Raw genomic sequence first — 17,760 nt, forward strand, 5'->3', positions numbered from 1 at the left:
TGTTTCTAGCACTCTACCCTTGAGAGTCGTAAGAGTCATTGCTGAAAACTTCTCGGGTTCTGCGTACACCCAGCAGTGATTTTCTTCTTGAGTTCCACCCTGGAGCAGATGTGTACAGTCAAAAAATGTCGCCCAATCCAGATGTCTTCCCCCATCTTACAAGTCAGCTGGAAGCACTCGTCCTACTGGGTGTCATACTGGGTATCCTTCCTTGAAGAGAACCTCCCCCTATTAGAAAGGTGTCTTCTCTTAATTAAATCTTAAACTTGACAGATCCAACTGTTCATCGCAGTAGAGTCTGGGCAATGCTTTACCAAGGATTCTGTTTTTTAGCTTCTTCAGTGGCCAGGGATGTAATTAAATGTCATCGCTCTAATGACATACATTTTCTGTTCCAGCTGCTTGGAGTTCCTTCTCTGCTAAATAGTTTAGCAATTATCTCTTTGGCCACCACTTAACTCCCCTGGGAATGGCCTGCCAGCATGACCTGTACTCCTTCTGCAATTTTACAGAGTCCCTGTAAATTAGGAAGAACTCCTGCCATCTCAAGTAATGTCATGATGTGGCTTATTTATTTATTTATGAGAGTGCAACATGGCTATCTCTTCTCACTTTAAATTAGGACTATTGGGGACAGGCACCATCAAGGTGGCCATAATTTACCAGAACGCCAGTTTTCAAAATTCTTAAATGTACAACATTCCGTAGTATAGACAGAGTAAGAGGAAAGGAGACAAACTTTGTCATGATCTTGCAAAGAAGGCTAGTCTTGGGCACAGCAAAGGCCTCGCATTCCCTCAAGGGCTCAAATTTAGATCCTGACATTATCTAAAGTGAGACTGTACAGTACCAGAGATTGCGTGTGTTAATAAATCATTTATCAAGTGTAAATAAACATTTAAAATACGCCACAATGTAATCCTGCTTTTGTATTGCTTTGTTTATTTGTTCATTTACAATATCAGGGACGAAAAAAAAAAGTCTGAACCAGTCCCAACCTCTCGGAGGTCATGGCTCAGGGTCCCACGACTAGTGGGGTCCGGATGAAAGGGGGACTTGGAAGGCGCGGTTTGGGCAGCAGGAGTTTCAGGGCCAGCTCCCAGGCCTCGGTGATTTGGGCTCTGCGCTCCCGCGGAGGCTCAGGGAGGGCGCTGCTAAAGTCAAACGGACCCCGTGTAGCCCTGCCAACCCCGCCACCACCTGGGAGAGAGCACCCGGCGAAGCCGCTGCGAGACGCAAAATGGGGCGTGGCCTCGGGCGGAGTGGGGTGTGGCTTCGTGGGAATGGGCCGGGGCCGCGGGCGGCGCGAAGGAAAGGCCGGGGCGGGGACACAGTGGTTGGTCTGGCGCGAGGGATGGTGTCAGGCCCTACCCTCACCCCCCGCTGGGAGCACCAGAGGTGACCTCGGCCTAGCGCTCCTGCTCCGGGCGGGGCCGGCGGCGGCGCCTCCAGGCCGTGGGCGCCAGTGGCCTCCTAGAGCCGGAAGGGCCGGGCCTGCGCGCTCCGGGTACTTGCGGGCCGACGGCGCGGGCGCGGGCCCGGCGGGAGGGGCTACGGCTGATCTGTTTTTCGTTTCCTTTTCCATCCTTTCTCAGTGTCATCCTGAACACCGGAAGGTGCAGCGGCAGGGCTACGGACAGACCCACCCACTCTGCCCCTCGGTTGTGTGGCCACGAGGACGCCCATTCCTCTCTGGACTCCACCCATTAAAGCGGTTTCAGGGTACGCGTATATGGCCATCTGTCCCCAGAGTGAAAAGTTGGTGTTTAACCGTTTAGAAATTGGTACTTTTGGAGAAGGAGAAACACTCCCACGGGGCAGAGGAGTTTCCTGGGGAAGAGCCATAAGGAACTCACGGGTCGTCACTCGAGAGACACCTCTTTCCAGGCCCCCGGAGCGCGCAGGCCCGGCCCTTCTGGCGCTAGGAGGCCACCGGCTCTAGGAGGCCCCTGACGTGCAGTTTGACAGACCCCGGACCCCTGGATTTACCCCTTCCCGAGTTCGGGATGCCCGTCCGGGAACAGCTTGGGGGCCGTGCGGATTTCATCCACTTTAACAGCTTTGCGTCCTGATTTTTGTCTCCCATCTAGCTCTTCGGCTCTAGATTCAGAGCTTTTCAGGGTTGGCTGGAAGCCACAGCCCAGCCTCCTGATGCAGTCTGAATCCAGCCGGTGTGAAGAGGAAATTCCTTCCCTCTTGTGGGGTTTGGATCCTGTGTTTCTAGCCTTCGCAAAACTCTACATCAGGGATATCCTGGACTTGAAGGAGTCCCGCCAGGTGCCAGGTATGTGGCTGGTCGGCCTGGTGACTGCTCTGTGCTGCATCTGCACCCCACCCTCCCTTCCCCAAAGCTACAGAAATCTGGGGCTTAGGGGCTTAGCAGAGCCTTTCCAGCTGCAGGCTTTGAAATTGACATAACGTGGATCCTCAAGTTCATTTCTGTGCAAGTTAAAAACAGTCTCTTTTTTATTTTTATTTTTTAAATAGATGCTTGGGGGAGTAACTTTGTACTGAAGAATGTTTTTTACCTGGGTTTGAGGTCTTTCATATTTAAAAATACTCAGTTTTTCTCTGGGCCTGCTTGTGGTGGAAAGCTCAGGCCTTGCTCCCTTTCCTAACTTCACCACTTACCTGGCCTGGGCATGTGGCTCACCTGTAAAGTGTAGGTGTCTTCTTTGTAAAATGAGGATTAACCATGCCTGATTTTCTTGTGGGGTTTGGTTTTATTTTGAATAGATGAGAATCAAAATAAAATAAACTCCCTGAGAGGAAGGACATCATGTGCCTTGTTCATCTATGTAATCCCAGCACTTAAACAGTGCCTGGCCTCTGGTGGGCTCTCAAGTAGTAGTAGTTGGAGCAACATAGCATTATAGATGTAAAGTTAAAGAAATCATTTTTTTAAATTAGAGTGGTGGTCACTAAAGATAGGATCTTCATACCCCCAAATATAGCAAATATAGTTTAGGGTAAATTTAAGTAATTTACATAGTTGTGGATGGATCTTCACGTGTTTACTGTGCTATATGAGAAGTTTGGTTTAACTCTCTTTGCTATTTTGAATGACTAGAAAGCTATGAGTCAGAAGTAGTTAAGAATCTCAAGCATGCAGTTTTAATGAGACCACGTTTTGTGTGTTTCCAGTTCTATGTACAGATATATTTGGATGACCTTATACTAAAGCCTTTTGTACAGATTTTTCACCACACCTTCATTTTCTAAGTATTGTTGGAAATGATCTGGTTTTTTTCCTTGGAAGGCAGCCATCCTCCCCCACTGTTGTCTGTTTTCCAGAACAGTCTGGTAGTCTTCATAGCTCATCTCCTCAGGAAGAAATTAATTCACACCAAATGCCAGGCTTGCTTAAAGATCTTCTGTAGGTACTCAAGGAAGTATCAGGGATGCTATAAGAGCTTAACTCTTCCTGTGGGTGAAGAACTGTATAATGTATTAACAACAAACCAAGGAAAACTTCTCCCAGTGATCTTTGTTATGTCACTGGTGGTAATGTTTCAGATGTAGTTTTTAAAATGAAACTGTTGTCAAACCCAAGTTTGTGTGCCTGACACACAGTGAGACCAAACAAACCAAAACGTTGGAGTTTGGAGCAGAGAGAGGTTTATTGCAAGGGCCAAGCAAGGAGAACAGGCAGCTCAGGCTCAAAAAACCCAAACTCCCTCATGGTTTTCAGGGAAGAGTTTTTATTTATTTATTTATTTATTTATTTATTTATGGCTGCATTGGGTCTTCATTGCTGTGCGTGGGCTTTCTCTAGTTGCAGAGAGCGGGGGCTACTCTTCGTTGCGTTGCACAGGCTCCTCATTGTGGTGGCTTCTCTTGTTGCGGAGCATGGGCTCTAGGCGCACGGGCTTCAGTAGTTGTGGCACACAGGCTTAGTTGCTCCGCGGCATGTGGGATCTTCCTGGGCCAGGGCTCGAACCCATGTCCCCTGCATTGGCAGGCGGATTCTTAACCACTGCGCCACCAGGGAAGTCCCCTCAGGTAAGAGTTTTTAAAAGCAACATTTGGGGTGAGGGCCACAGGGTTTATGACTTTCTTCTGATTGGTTGGTGGTGAGGTAACAGGGTGGTATTCCAGGAATCTCAATCATCAACCTTCTGGTTCTGACCGGTGTGGGGTCTCAGCTTGTAGTTACCATCCTCCACCTGGGTGAGGGTCTTAGTTCCTGCAGAACAACTCAAAGATGTATATCAGATTATTAGGTATATCCCTTGAGGGGGAACTAGGACTCTGTTTTATTGCTGCACTATTGTTTCTTGACTGCTTTTTCTTTGTTTCTGCATTCCCTCACTCCCCTAATTAGTAACTACTTGAATCTGCCCTTTGGAACTCAGGGAAGGTCTAGGATCCTGAAGCCTTTTTCCTACAAAAAAGAAACGAGGGACATGGAAATGCTTTTGTATCCAGGAGGGCCCTGCTTGGTTTCAAAACCTCATGGTTGAAGAAGACATTAACCATAATTTCATAGAGTGATCTTCTTTAGACTATGTTCTAGGGTTCTGAGGGGTGGGAAATGCTACTAGTCTAGGTTTTTATTTTTGTATTGTTTTGTTGTTGTGTTTGGTTTGGTTGTCATAAAAAAATAAATAAACCTTTTATTTTGACTGCATAAAATTTAGAAATGTTTAAACAGCAAAGAATATCTTACACACACAAAAAGAAACAAATGTGTAATGAAGAATTTGGCTGGCCTGTGTTCGAGGTTCCTGGAAGATCTTTGGATTTCTGGAATGATAGGAGTGTTTTTGTTATTCATGGTGGACCCCTTGAACCACATCTGAGTTTATGCTGATGAGGTGCCTCATGCTGGACCCCTAGGTAGTTTCAGGGTGGGGGCCTTTCAGGCCTGAAAAACTAACCATGTGATTAGAGGGTTGGTTTTGAGCCAGGTGACATCAACCCAACCCCGCAGGAGGGGAGGGGGACTGGAGATTGAGTAGTCAAGTGGGCAGTGATTCAGTCAATCTTGCCTATGTAATGAAACCCTAATTAAAACTCTGGACATTGAGGCTTAGATGAGCTTTCCTGGTTGGTACTCATACTTGATGTGTGAGGGTGATGTGTCCTGAGGACATGGCAGCTTTATGCTTAGACTCTCCTAGACCTTGTCCTATGCATCTCTTCATTTGGCTAGTCCTGGTTTGTCCCCTTCATTATAAAACTGTAATCTTAAGTATAACACCTTCCTGAGTTCTGTGTGTCATTCTATTAAAGTATCAAACCTGAGGTTGTTGTGGAGGGTGTTTGTAGCCAGTTGCTCAGAAGTGTGCATGGCCCGAGGACCCTCAAACTTGGGGCTGATGCTTGAAGTGAGAGTCTCTTGTGGGAGACAGTGTCCTTAACCTGTGAAATTCAACCTTACTCTGGCTAGTTAGTGTCTGAATTGCCTTGCAAAGTGGTTGTAGAATGTCAACTCCCTGAAATTAACCTGTGAATTTAGAGTTAAACTAATAGAATATCATGAAGTTTGACTGTGGTGGTTTGGTTTGGGATGTGTCTCCCGTGTCCCCTGCACTGGCAGGCGGATTCTTAACCACCTCGCCACCAGGAAAGTCCCAAAAGTACTTTTAAAACAGAGAAAAAAGGCAGATGTCTTGCTGTGGGTGTGGCTGTCACTGCTGTGAAAGCTGAATCAAAGCTACCTGTGACCCTGGGTCCCTGCGCCCTTCCAGAGTGACCCTCCTCCTTCCTGGGGACCTGATGATCCAGGGGATGGATCCCCTGATATGGTTGGAGCTCTGTGGGCTACATGTAGAACAAAGGCAGCAGGAGTGAAAGGACCACTTGGGGAAGGCTGCAAGTTAAACTCAGCATTAGCCAGTATCTGTTGTTGTTATTTTCTTTTCTTAGCTCATCAAGCTTTCTCTCAGTCGATAGAGCTGCCATCCAGCTTTCTCAAGTTCTTTTCTCATAGAGGGGATTCTAGTGTTAATAGAAGGAAGTGGTTCTCTCCATTGCTTTTTCCATGTCCTCCTCCTTCTTTATTTTTACTTTTTTTACTTTTTGGCCACACTGTGCAGCATGTGGGATCTCAGTTCCCTGACCAGGGATCGAACCTGCACCCCCTGCATTGGAAGCATGGAGTCTTAATCAGTGGACCACCAGGGAAGTCCCTTCCATGTCCTCCTTCTTCTTGTACAGGTTGTGCTTCTGACGTGTATAGTTCAAGTTTCTATACACTGCGGCAACTTTCTTCTCTATTTCCAAGCAGTTTATATCCTCCTCAGTCAATTTTCTCTTTGTGATTTTATTCAAACCATCTGTTATTTTCTGCTAATTTGTCCTCCATTGTTCTTTTTGTGTTGCTTTTATGATGTTTTTCCTTGTTTTTTTGCATCTTTGAGCGACTCTGTCCTTGAAGATGAGCATTGTCAGTCTATGAGATGAAAGTTTAGGGACTTCCTTGGTGGTGCAGTGGTTAAGAATCTGCCTGCCAATGCAAGGCACACAGGTTCGAGCCCTGGTCCGGGAGTATCCCACATGCCACAGAGCAACTAAGCCCATGCGCCACAACTACTGAGCCTGTGCTCTGGAGCCTGTGAGCCACAACTACTGAGCCCACGTGCCACAACTACTGAAGCCTGTGTGCCTAGAGCCCATGCTCTGCAGCAAGGGAAGCCACCGCGATGAGAAGCCTGCACACCGCAACGAGGAGTGGCCTCCGCTCGCTGCAGCTAGAGAAAGCCCGCACGCAGCAGTGAAGACCCAATGCAGCCAAAAATAAATAAATAAATAATAAAATAAATTAAAAAAAAAAAAAAGAAAGTTTAGGGGACTCCCTTTTCTGTCTTTTTTTCAAGAAAGTCTACTGTGTCCTCCAGTGGAGACCTGTTCAGGTTTTTTCAAGTGTTGCCCAGTGCAGAGTTGGTAATGTTGGAGGACTGGCGTCTACCACAGGTGACTTGAGGACTTTGTTGGCTTGTGTCATCAGTCCAGTCTTCTCTACATACTTGCCTTTTCTGTATATTTCAGCCCAGGCAGAACACCTTTTGGCTGGCTCTTTTCCCCTTCTTAAAGTGTGTCGGCTCTTCATTATAAAAACCACCATAGCGGCACATACCAGGGTGTCCCAGGAAGACCCAAAGAATCCTGGGGCTTGTCTCAAGCTTTCAACGTCACCAGCAGAGCACCCCACAGTGGCTTCTGGACCAGCTGGAAAGACTTCAGGGGCAGGCAGCAGGCCCTCCATGGGTCCACAGGGCCTCCCACTGCCGGTGTCCCGGGAGCCACACCAGCCACGCAGAGCCCTGGGGGGTGTACCGTCTCTGATGGCACCAGGAGCGCACTGACTCTAATGCCCGGCAACCAGGACAGACCGTCAGTTAGGCTGGGGGAGGCAGAGGCCAGTCAGGTTCTAGGAAAGAGCTCTCCCTAACTTGGCTCTGCTCAGCGCACAGATAGAAAGTCCAGCGCATTTGGGGAAGCAGAAAGGGCTGACTGCAGCCAGAGACCAGTCTGGAGCTCAGGCCACCCTCATCCCCCCGCCCCAGCCCTACAGCAAAGCTGGACCAAAGCAGGGCCATACCATAGCCTGTCTCTGCACACAAGCGTGTCAGGGCATGATGGTGGGGCACACTTCAGCAGAGGATGCCATGCCCCTGACCCTGGGGTAGGCTCATTCTCCCCATTTAAACTTCCCTTCTGCTGCAGGAAGCCCGAGTCTGCCAGCAAAGGTTCTATGGGGGTCACCCTCCTCTGAAGGTGCCCTCTCTCCTTTGTGTCTGATCGGTGCAGGCAGGCAGGGCTGGAGGACTGAGGGTCTCCCCACAGGTCATCACTGGGTTTCCATGGTAAGAACTCAGGAGAAGTCGGTCAGAACTGTCCCGCTCTTAAGATTTCATGGATCTTCTGTGGAGCCAGTTTGACCTTATTCAGGCCAAGTGTTGCTGGAGGGAAGCGACTCTGCTCCGGGGATGACACAGGGACCCAGGCTCCTTCCCTCATGTGACCCTGCCATTTCAGCTCTTGGCCCCCGAGGTTGCCCTCTGCACGGTCTCCAATCCACTGAGTCATCTTTAGGAGTATGCCTCTGCTAGGGGGAGGGCCCTTCTTTCGGCTGAATTTGACATCTTCAAACCACATCTCACTCCCCTGGAATCTCTGGCTAACTGAGGCTCAGAAGCTCCTTGTCCATCCCCTGGGGACTCGGCCATGGGCGATTGGTCCCCAGCCCCTTTATTCACATGGGAAACAAGAGAACCATCAGTGGAGGCCATTCTGGGGGTTCTGAAGGGCTTCAGGGTTCAGGCTGCGGGGTCCCCTCCCCCCATGGATGTGGAGAAGACAGACTCTGACCAGGCTTGGCTAGGACCAGAGAGGGTGAGGGTGGCCAAATGCCTGAAGTGATGACTGATTCTTTGTTTACAATTCATGTATTTATTTGAAAAGGAAGTCGCCATTTAAAAGTTTATAGCCTCTTTCTGAAAGTAAAGAATTTGGTCATCGTAGGGAGAAAAAAAAAGACTGGAGAGGATTTTAGTCCAGACTCTAGCTGCAGGTGACAGGAACACAATGCAAGTAGCTTAAGCCCAAATAGGCAGTTCAGGTAAGGATGTTGGGGACCCCACAGAGCTGGGACAGCGATGGGGTCTTGGGTGGGAATTGAGGGCTCACTGCTGCCCGGAGTCCCTCAGTTCCATCTCCATCACGGAGTCCAAAAAAGGCCTCTGGGTGTCGGTGGGTAGGGTTCTTCCTCTCACGCTTCTCCTCTGGCGGGAACTTGCCTGCTGGCATCTGTTGCCTAGGCTTTGAAAATAGAATTTTAAAAAGAGAAGTTTTTGAGTTGTAATCTGCTGGCCCCAAAGGGTAGTGTTTTGTAACCTAATTATCTTCTCTTTTTCTTAAAAAAAAAAAAAAGTGCTACTGCTAATTCGTAGAAATGATGACTGGTTTCCTAGAAAAGCCAGAGAAGCCTTTCTCGTGGTTTCCTCTCTCTTTCCTTTTCCAGTCCCTCAAAATATAGTACTGTGTTGTGTCTCATAATACTGCGGCTGTTTTTAGGCCCCTTATGAGAGTTCTACAGGCAGGTGCGTTTCATTCTCACAAGTGGAAAGAAGATTAACCAGATCTAGTTGGACAATATTGGTTTTCTCTTTTCTGTGCTAGCACAAGCTTCTTTAAAGCCACACTTTCTACTTATAACCCTCGAGGAAAAGACATCTGAATTTCTTGGGGTTTGGCATTTGTCAAGAGCTGATTCTTAAGTCTGAAATTTTAGCAAGCAGCATGCCACTGATTTTTGACACAGTTAACATTTACTGAAGCAGAAAACGTCATCATACGTTATATGGACTTTGCCTTTTTTTTCCTTTAATTTCAGGTGTATTTTTTTACAGTGGGCATCCAATAAAACAGGTAGATATCTTGGGAACTGTAATTGGAGTGAGAGAAAGAGATGCTTTCTACAGTTATGGAGGTAAGAACAATTGTGTCTGACATTGAGTTTATGTGGAAGGACCCCACTTAGCTGGACATTGAATTTGAAGCAACCCCAGCCTTTCAGAGCAGCTGGGGCCTCTCATAACCCCCATGCACTTGTCCTCTATTGGGAACCATTTGCAGCCACCAACATGGACTAAGTGTAAAATGAGGCAACGGGTGGGAATGATACTGATGAATATTGTCAGGTGACAGCTGCTGGGGAGCTAGGAGGCAGAAGAATTAAACTACAGTCTAGGGTCACTGGTTGATCAGGGACAGATACCTGATACCTAGGGCATAGCTATAAATAGCAAAGGATGGTAATATATGTTTATATTGATACCTTTAAAATAAAAAGGCCAGATTAACATTAAAGTAGACTCTTTAAGAAGACAGGGAGATATGAAAAATAATTTATAAGATTTATATCCAGAACAGTTAAAAAAAAAAGCTTTTTGGTACCCAAAGGGGTAAATATCCATTATCAGAAAATTTCCCTTCCCTTATGATGATAGAAACTAAATAAAGGGTTTCTGTAGTTTGGACACCAGCGAACTGTTAGAATATGATTTTAGTGTCATGGGTCTTGACTTTTTTTTTTGCATTGAGCTTAATGTAATCATTTTAATATATTGCCTAAGATTCTCTGTAGTTAAGAGGCCAAGCTGGATATTTTGTGGGAAGCTTAACTTTGAATTCCAACCTTTGCTGTAATTGACATTGTCACTTTTTGTTGTATTCACTTGGATTTGTATTCTTGTTCTACTTGGGGAAAAACAGAAGGCATTTGAACTAGGTGACCAAGAACATTTCATTGGCAGTCTGTGCATGATTGATAATTTACAGATGCAGTTTCTTCAACATATATTCATTTTCCTGGGGCTGATTGTCTTGTGCTTATAAAATAACATGTGAGAGATGAGATTTCTCATGCCCTCTGCTTTTTCCCAGCTTATATTTTTTTTAAACTCTGAAATAGATCATCTTGTCATGCATCCCCATACTGAATCTCTTCTCTGCTTTATTTTACCAAAGATACTAGTTCTCTTTTTCTCCAGACAGTTCAACAAACATTCACTAAGTTCCTACAGCATACCCAGCTGCTGGCAAGTACGTTATCTGTAGTACATTATAGTACTTCCTCTCTAAGTACCAGTGATGAAATGATAGTGATGAAATGATAGTATCCGTCAGTTTACAGAGCACTTCTGCATGCATAATTTCATGTTATTCTTCTCCTAATCTTTTGAAATGGAAAAGACAGATATTATTTCCATTTTATAGATGAGAAAACTAAGGCTCAGTTACTTGCTCAAGGTTCCACTGATGGGTCCAATCTCTTTACTGACTCCAGTGTGCTGTGTAGTCTCCATATAACTCAAATTCTAAAAGAAAAAGAGATTTTTCTATCAGTGTTAATCAGGGACTAGGGGGCAGGGAGGGATGAATAGGTGGAGCACAGAGGAATTTTAGGGCAATGAAACTATTCTGTATGATTCTATAATGGTGGATGTATGTCATTATACGTTTGACCAAACCCACAGGATATACAACACCAAGCGTGAACCCTAATGTAAACTATGGACTTTGAGTGATAATGATGTGTCAATGTAGATTCATCAATTGAAACCGATGTACCACTCTGGTGGGGATGTTGGTAATGCGGAAGCTCTATGTGTGAGGGGGCAGGGGATGATGGGAAACCTCGCTATCTTCTGCTCACTTTTGCTGTGAACCTAAAACTGCTCTAAAAATAAAGTCTATTAAAAAATTTTTTAAAAAAAAGAAAAAGAGATTTTTCTCTGTCCCATGCCCCTCTTCCCACCCCCCCCCCAAAAATCAGCTGCATCTGGTTTTTAATTTTCTGATTTTTAGATCAGAATGAGGCTATTTGAGGACATCAGTCCTGGCTGTAGAACCAGGCCAGATATAATGCCTCTGACCTAAAGGGGTTTCATTTAACCCCTTTTCCCATCATAAAGAGATGAAGGCAATATGGCTGACTCTTCCCCAATAAGCATTTCTCTTAGACTGGATGTCATGAGAGCATGGCACATCTGTGGTTTGGGGGGAAATGAAAAGCGTCTGAAGGCTGAAGTAATTGAGAGTATAAACACTCGGGACTTCAATTCCTGTGAGGCCTGTTCAAGGGAGAGCTGCACATACCCTGATGTTCTCAGGCCCAGCTTGGCTCTCAGGCCACCTGCCAGGTGGCTACTCCTGCTGTCCCAGGTCCTGTTCCTCCTGACTCACTGCAGGCCTATATGCTGGGGTTGCTTCCTGCTCACCCTGATTCGTCCCATGGCTGAAACAAAAGGCCGGCAGCCCAGGCCATGCTGCCCAGCTAGGGAGGACATTGCCCAGCATGGCAAGGACACTCCCCTTCCAGGGCCTTCCAGTAGCCAGGCCCCAGGATGCCAGGGCAGTGTCTGCTGGGAGAGGTTACCAACCAGGAAGTCAGAGAGTTTGGTGGCAGTGCCCTGAGCACACAGAGCACCTGGCAGCAACTCAAGCTCAGACCTAGAATCCTGGGAGGCTACAGTCAAGACCAGAATGACCTCACGTTTTCTAGAACAAATGCTCACGTGCTAATATTTTTTGACTTAGAATTATAAGGCAAAATTTTAAACTGGCCAGAGAAGTAGTGTGCCTAGAAGTGTCATACATTATTTTTTAACTCAAAATGTCCTTATTGATTTTTTTTTTTTGCTTCTTAAAATGATACTCACTATAAAATAAAATTTAAAGCTAGAGAAAATTTTAATGAAGTACATAAAGCTCATGTGAAATGCTGTAAATCAGATAAAAACAATATCAGTGTTTAGGTGAACATCCTTCCTAGTTTTTCTAACATGTTCCTAATATGAAGAAATATAGATATGCCTTATTTCTTTCTGTTTTTAATGTTTCTGGAATTAGGCTTACAGTCAATGTATACATTGAATATGGGGTTCCTTCTACATACTGCAAAAGAAACTGCTATTAGCATTTTAATGTCTTAAGATCATTTCTGTCAAAACACACTATTTAATGTTTTATATAAATTAGATTATATATGATATATATGACTATATATACAATTTCTGTTTTACAATGAGATTAATAGCAATGACCGTGGATCTTCATTATAACTTTGTATTCTCATATGCCATACCATTGTAATTTATTTAACCACTTATATATTTATAAACATTTAGGTTATTTTCAACTTCCAGTACTATAAACAATATTACAATGAACAGCCTTATACAAAATGTATATATCTGTGCATTTGTTCCGTTTTTCTCTTTAGGATAAATTACTGGAAGTAAATACTAAGTCAAAGGATATAAACATTTCAAAATTTGATACACATTTCCAAAGTTAATCTTTAGAAATTTGGTATGAATTTACACTCCTGCTAACAGCATATGAGGGTATCAGCATTTTAAATATTTGTCATTCTAGTAGTTAAGAAGTTATTTAAATTTGCTTCTTTTTTTCTGGTAACTAGTGATTTAGCATACTGACATATGTCTGCTGGTCATTTTTATACCTTCCATGAATGACGTATTCTTTTTCTTTGCCACTTTTTCTCTTGTAGTTTTGGTCTTTTCCTTATTAATTTGTGTGAGTTCTTTATATATTAAGATATTAACTCCATTATTTGGAAAATTGCTATACAGTGTTAGTTTTTAGTTGGTCAAATATATCAGACTTTTAGAATGAGTTGTGATTTTCAGGTCTGTTTAAAGAAGTCTCCCCCCACCAACTGTAAGCCCAGGATTGAAAGTATTCACCCATATTTTTTTATCATCTTCTTAAGTTTACCTATATTGTATTTAATAAAATAAAATCCATCTAGAATTTATTTTAGTATTCTTCTCAGTTTCTGCTTTAAACACAGATTTAAACAAGCAATAGAGAAATGTTGCCATATGTTTCTTCTATATTACATGTGTTTTTACAACAGTCTAGCTGATGATTTTTTAAAAATCATTAAGCCCACTGAACCCATGTTGATCAACCTCTGTTCTGAGATTGTCAGAAATTAGGCAAAGAGAAACACCTCTCATCCTTGATCCTATCATCCTTGAAACGTCTGCAAATTTTTCTGCAGTTATAAATCCAAGTACAATGGAAATTCTTTTTTTTTTTTCTTGCACTGCAGCTAAAATAAGCCAGACCACTACTGCTTGTGTGATCAAGGTATAATTATTTTTTATTATGAAAATAAAACTTTGCCCTTCTGTGATATGCTTAGCTTTCCTTACATCCCCTGCAGCGGTAAGGACTGGGCAGAAGCTCTTTCAAAGAGAAGCCCAGGCCAAAAGACTTGGGATGCTTTGTCTTGGTAAGTCAGCAAGCTAGCGAGAGAGCACATGGTGACAGATGGCTGTGCTCTGAGTGCCTCTAACCACAGATCAGGCAATGGTCTCTGATTGCAGGGTAGGAGTACAAGGCTGATTTTACATGTTAGCAGATATTGAGATCTTTGCACTTAACTTCCTGAGGACACCATTTTTAGGAGAGGTTAATACCCTTGAGATAGGGTAAGAGAAACGCTGACTACATTCTGCTGGGCTCATGTATTACACTGACATTGCAGACAAGCAATTCCCACTGGAGTGTCGTGAGAGATTATTTCTAAGGGTGGAAGAAAAGTTTGGTCAGGGATTTGCCCAACCAGGCTATTGAAAATGTCATCTTCCAGTTCGGCTGAATGCAATGGCAATGTGCTAATTCACCTGTAATGCCCATATCTCTGTTCTACACTTTTACACTTCTCTTGCAGTGGATGATAGCACTGGAGTTATAAACTGCATCTGCTGGAAGAAATTGAATAATACCAAATCCTCATCAGGTAATTTTATTTGCCACGCTTCTTTACCTTTACAGCTAACCAGTAGATTTTTCTCAGGGTAGCTCAGCAGAGCAGCTGTAGTACTAATTTTCACATTTATTCATTGGTGAATTACACTGATCAACTTGAAGCACTACACTCAGAACTTTGGCTGCTCTGCAAACTGATATTAGTGGGGAACCAGTTGCTTTTCTTGCTCTCATTTCTTTGGTGCTCACTTCCTCCTAAGCCTACAGGAATGTGAATAGGTTACTAGAAGTTTCAGCGTTTCATTTTTACCATGCCAGTTATTCCACAAGTCAAGATAGTTTAGCCTAATTGCTGATCAGGTGAGAATCCCCTTGCTCTGGACATATCACTTGACCAAAGCTTTTTTGAAAGCTTTTGCCCTGCCATGGTTGCCACTAACATCTATGCTTCCATGATCTAAATTTTCTGAAATCTCTAGCTTGTTCAAACAAATATGCCAGGAGTTCTAAGACTGATGAGAAGGTAAGATAGGAGTCCCTTGAAGTTAGCCATTAAATAATATAAACTAAAAAAGAACTTTAAAATAGTATATTGAACTCATTGACTATAACTGAAACAGCGTTTGGAATTACTTGAGTCTGTTTTAATAGTCCTTAGGTAGTTTTTTGAGTTGCATAAGTTCATAATATTAAAAATATTTATATTGTGCAATAGTGGTGATCATTTTTGATTCTAGAGAAGCTATGGAAACTGGGGCCTTGTTTTTCTCTGTTTTATAGCATATGCATTATGATGCCATATACACTGGGGTTATTCAGTAAATATTACCTGCTCTGATATCTAACATCTACTATCTATGTCCTCCTGTTATACACGTGGTAAGAATGTGTAACACTTGGAGTAGTTTCTTCTTTTTTTTTTTGACATTACCTGTCAGAATCTCAACTTCCTACTTTGACTCTACTGACCAGTGAGATGCTCCTTTGCTTAATTTTCTGATGTATTTATATTTAGAATTTGGCCATCACTTTCATATAACTTTGGTATTCCTATTTCCTAATTTGGGAACATCTATATCAGTGGTACTACTTAGCTTAGGAAGCTTTGTAGATTAGAAAAAACTTAAGGCAGACAACAGGTTTTTGTGCAGATATCTCAGAGGTAAGAAATAAACCTATAAGACAATCAGATATTTGAACTTTCATATATGTACAGGGTATTAAAATTATTTTCAGATTTATGGTTGTGGTATTGTCACGATCTTCAATCAGAAGGTGTAGTTTCAATATGCATACTTGTTTTAAACCAAGGGTCAGCGGACTTTTTCTGTACAGGGCCAGACAATAATTGTCTTCTGGTTTGTGGGCCATATGGTCTGCATCTCAACTATTCAACACTGCCATTGTTAACACCAAAGCAACTATAGACAGTACATAAACAAACAAGCATGGTTTTGTTCCAATAAAACTTTATTTACAAAAACAGATTGTGGGTAGATTTGGTCCATGGGCTGTAGCTTATCGACTGTTGTTTTCGACATTGTTTTAATTTTCAAAATCAACTCTTTTTTTTTTAAATAAATGGCAGGAGACATATTATATGACTCTAATTTTTTAGATAAAATGTCTATTAATACTGAAAGTGAGATTTTTAAAATATCTGTAAGTAGATGAATAGATGAACAGTCGCAGTTGGTAGCCTTAATCAGAAATTGCTTTGAGAATAAAAAGTGAGGGTAAGGGTACAAGGAGAAAGCCTGAAAGTGATTCTCATCATGTTATCTATGAAGTGATATTTTAAAATTGTTCCCAGCTATCCCATTCTCTCCTTTTAATTTAATCGCCCTCGGTTTTAAAACTTTCCACTGGAAAGTAGCCATTGAAGACTAATTTTTTTAAACAAAATTTAGTCTGAGTCAAAATCATGTTCTAGTCAGTTACAGTATAAAAATATAATATTAACTCCTATAAATGTCACACTGAATGTACCATTTGGACTTAGCTTATGAGAAAAGTTAAGAATGCTTGGAGCTTAATATTAGAATTTTAAAGAGGATTTATCTTTCAGCGTGGAATAGGCTACTTAAAATGAAATTCTGTCAGGCTCCAACTATCTCATTATACTCATTAAATTACACAGCTTGAGCCCTTCTTTTGGCAGTTTGGTTCACCCTTTAAATGAAAGCTGAGCCTCTTTTTCTCAGACCAGCCCTCAGTCTGATCATTTCAGCAGTGCTATATGAAGCATTTATTATCACCTAGTGTCTGAATCATGGCAGTGAAATTTATAAATACTTTTAAAATTCAGCCTAAATGGAAGAGGACTTAGGAATAGGAACCCAGACAGAATAACCTTTTAAAAAGTAATACTTGGGTATTTTCTGAAGAAACCCAGTAAGTTGAGTAACATTAATGCTGATTGTGTCTAGATTCCAAGCTATTGGTCACTGGTCTATGCAAAGTTCTCCGAGCTCCTTAGGTTGCTGTTTCCCTTACTATAGTCAGTGTGTTAAAAGTAATAATGCCTTTGCACATTACAGAGCCATGGTTATCTAAGTTGTATTAGATTAAGAAGCACAAAATTTGATCAATAGACCATTATTCATTCCATTATAGGAACCCTAGTATATGACAAAGCAGAAATAATACAACGGCAGGAAATAAGTAAGCATTTAACAAATGTTGTTGGCTCAAGTAAATAACAATATTAAAAAGGAGGTAACTGTGATCACTGTCTTGCAACTTACATAAAATAACCCAAAGAAGATAGAGTTGTGTATTTATCACAATAAATATGGGGGTATCTATGTTAAGTTCTTATATGTTAAGCTGTTAAAGAAATGAAAGCTATCATTAGTGACAAGAGGGATAAACTAAACATTTTTTTCAAACGTTTATGTATTAAAATGAAATCAAATAAACATAAAAAAGAAAGCAGTGGAATGGGGAGAGTGGATGTAATAAGCATAACTGATAAAGCTTCCCTGCATTTTTTTCAGAAATGAACATAAAGTGTTCAAAAGAGATGAAGGGCTTATACATAAAGAAATGCAGAGAGCAGATCATCTTATATAAAAACACATGGTCTCTCTGGCAATTTAAAAGCAAAAATAAAACATTATAGAATCATTATGTATTTTTTAAGGTGTTAAAAATCCAAATGACTGAAGCCAGTATAGGAGCTGCAAGCCTACACACATTGCTGGTGACACCTTGTAAAAAGAGAATGGTTTGATTGGGGTTTTTTGGCAAACATTCTGATAATATGTAAGGAACTCTAAACCTGTTTGTACTTTTCTATCCAGTAATCCCCAATGAAAGACCCCAAAGAAAACAAAATTTTTGTCTTGAGGGCTTAATTGTTCATTTTCACAAGTAGCTGACATTTATTGAATGTTTCCTATAGATCTGGCATTGCACTAAGCTCATGATGTAAGGGTTAACTAAGATCATACACAACAGCTCCATACGTGAGGGGACTGTTAAATCCGCATCATAACTGAGGAA

At 42.4% G+C, this 17,760-nt stretch overlaps 1 protein-coding gene across 3 annotated transcripts in view; it reads left to right on the forward strand.

Annotated features, from left to right (window-relative positions):
• Positions 1 to 1,334: 1,334 nt before the first annotated feature.
• The window catches only part of STN1 (STN1 subunit of CST complex), a 35,947-nt gene continuing 19,521 nt past the window's right edge, over positions 1,335 to 17,760 (forward strand). The window contains exons 1-5 of one of the 3 annotated variants that reach the window (XM_059900303.1): positions 1,336 to 1,507; positions 1,596 to 1,722; positions 2,091 to 2,284; positions 9,341 to 9,436; positions 14,216 to 14,284. In XM_059900303.1, the coding sequence (XP_059756286.1) occupies positions 2,152 to 2,284; positions 9,341 to 9,436; positions 14,216 to 14,284 (298 nt within the window). In that variant the 5' untranslated portion in view covers positions 1,336 to 1,507; positions 1,596 to 1,722; positions 2,091 to 2,151. Of the gene's footprint in view, positions 1,508 to 1,595; positions 1,723 to 2,090; positions 2,285 to 9,340; positions 9,437 to 14,215; positions 14,285 to 17,760 lie in introns of all 3 variants that reach the window. The other 2 variants (XM_059900304.1, XM_059900305.1) reach the window with 2 other exon arrangements.

The sequence above is a fragment of the Balaenoptera ricei genome, chromosome 16 (genome assembly GCF_028023285.1).
Source record: "Balaenoptera ricei isolate mBalRic1 chromosome 16, mBalRic1.hap2, whole genome shotgun sequence".
Lineage (NCBI taxonomy): Eukaryota > Metazoa > Chordata > Mammalia > Artiodactyla > Balaenopteridae > Balaenoptera > Balaenoptera ricei.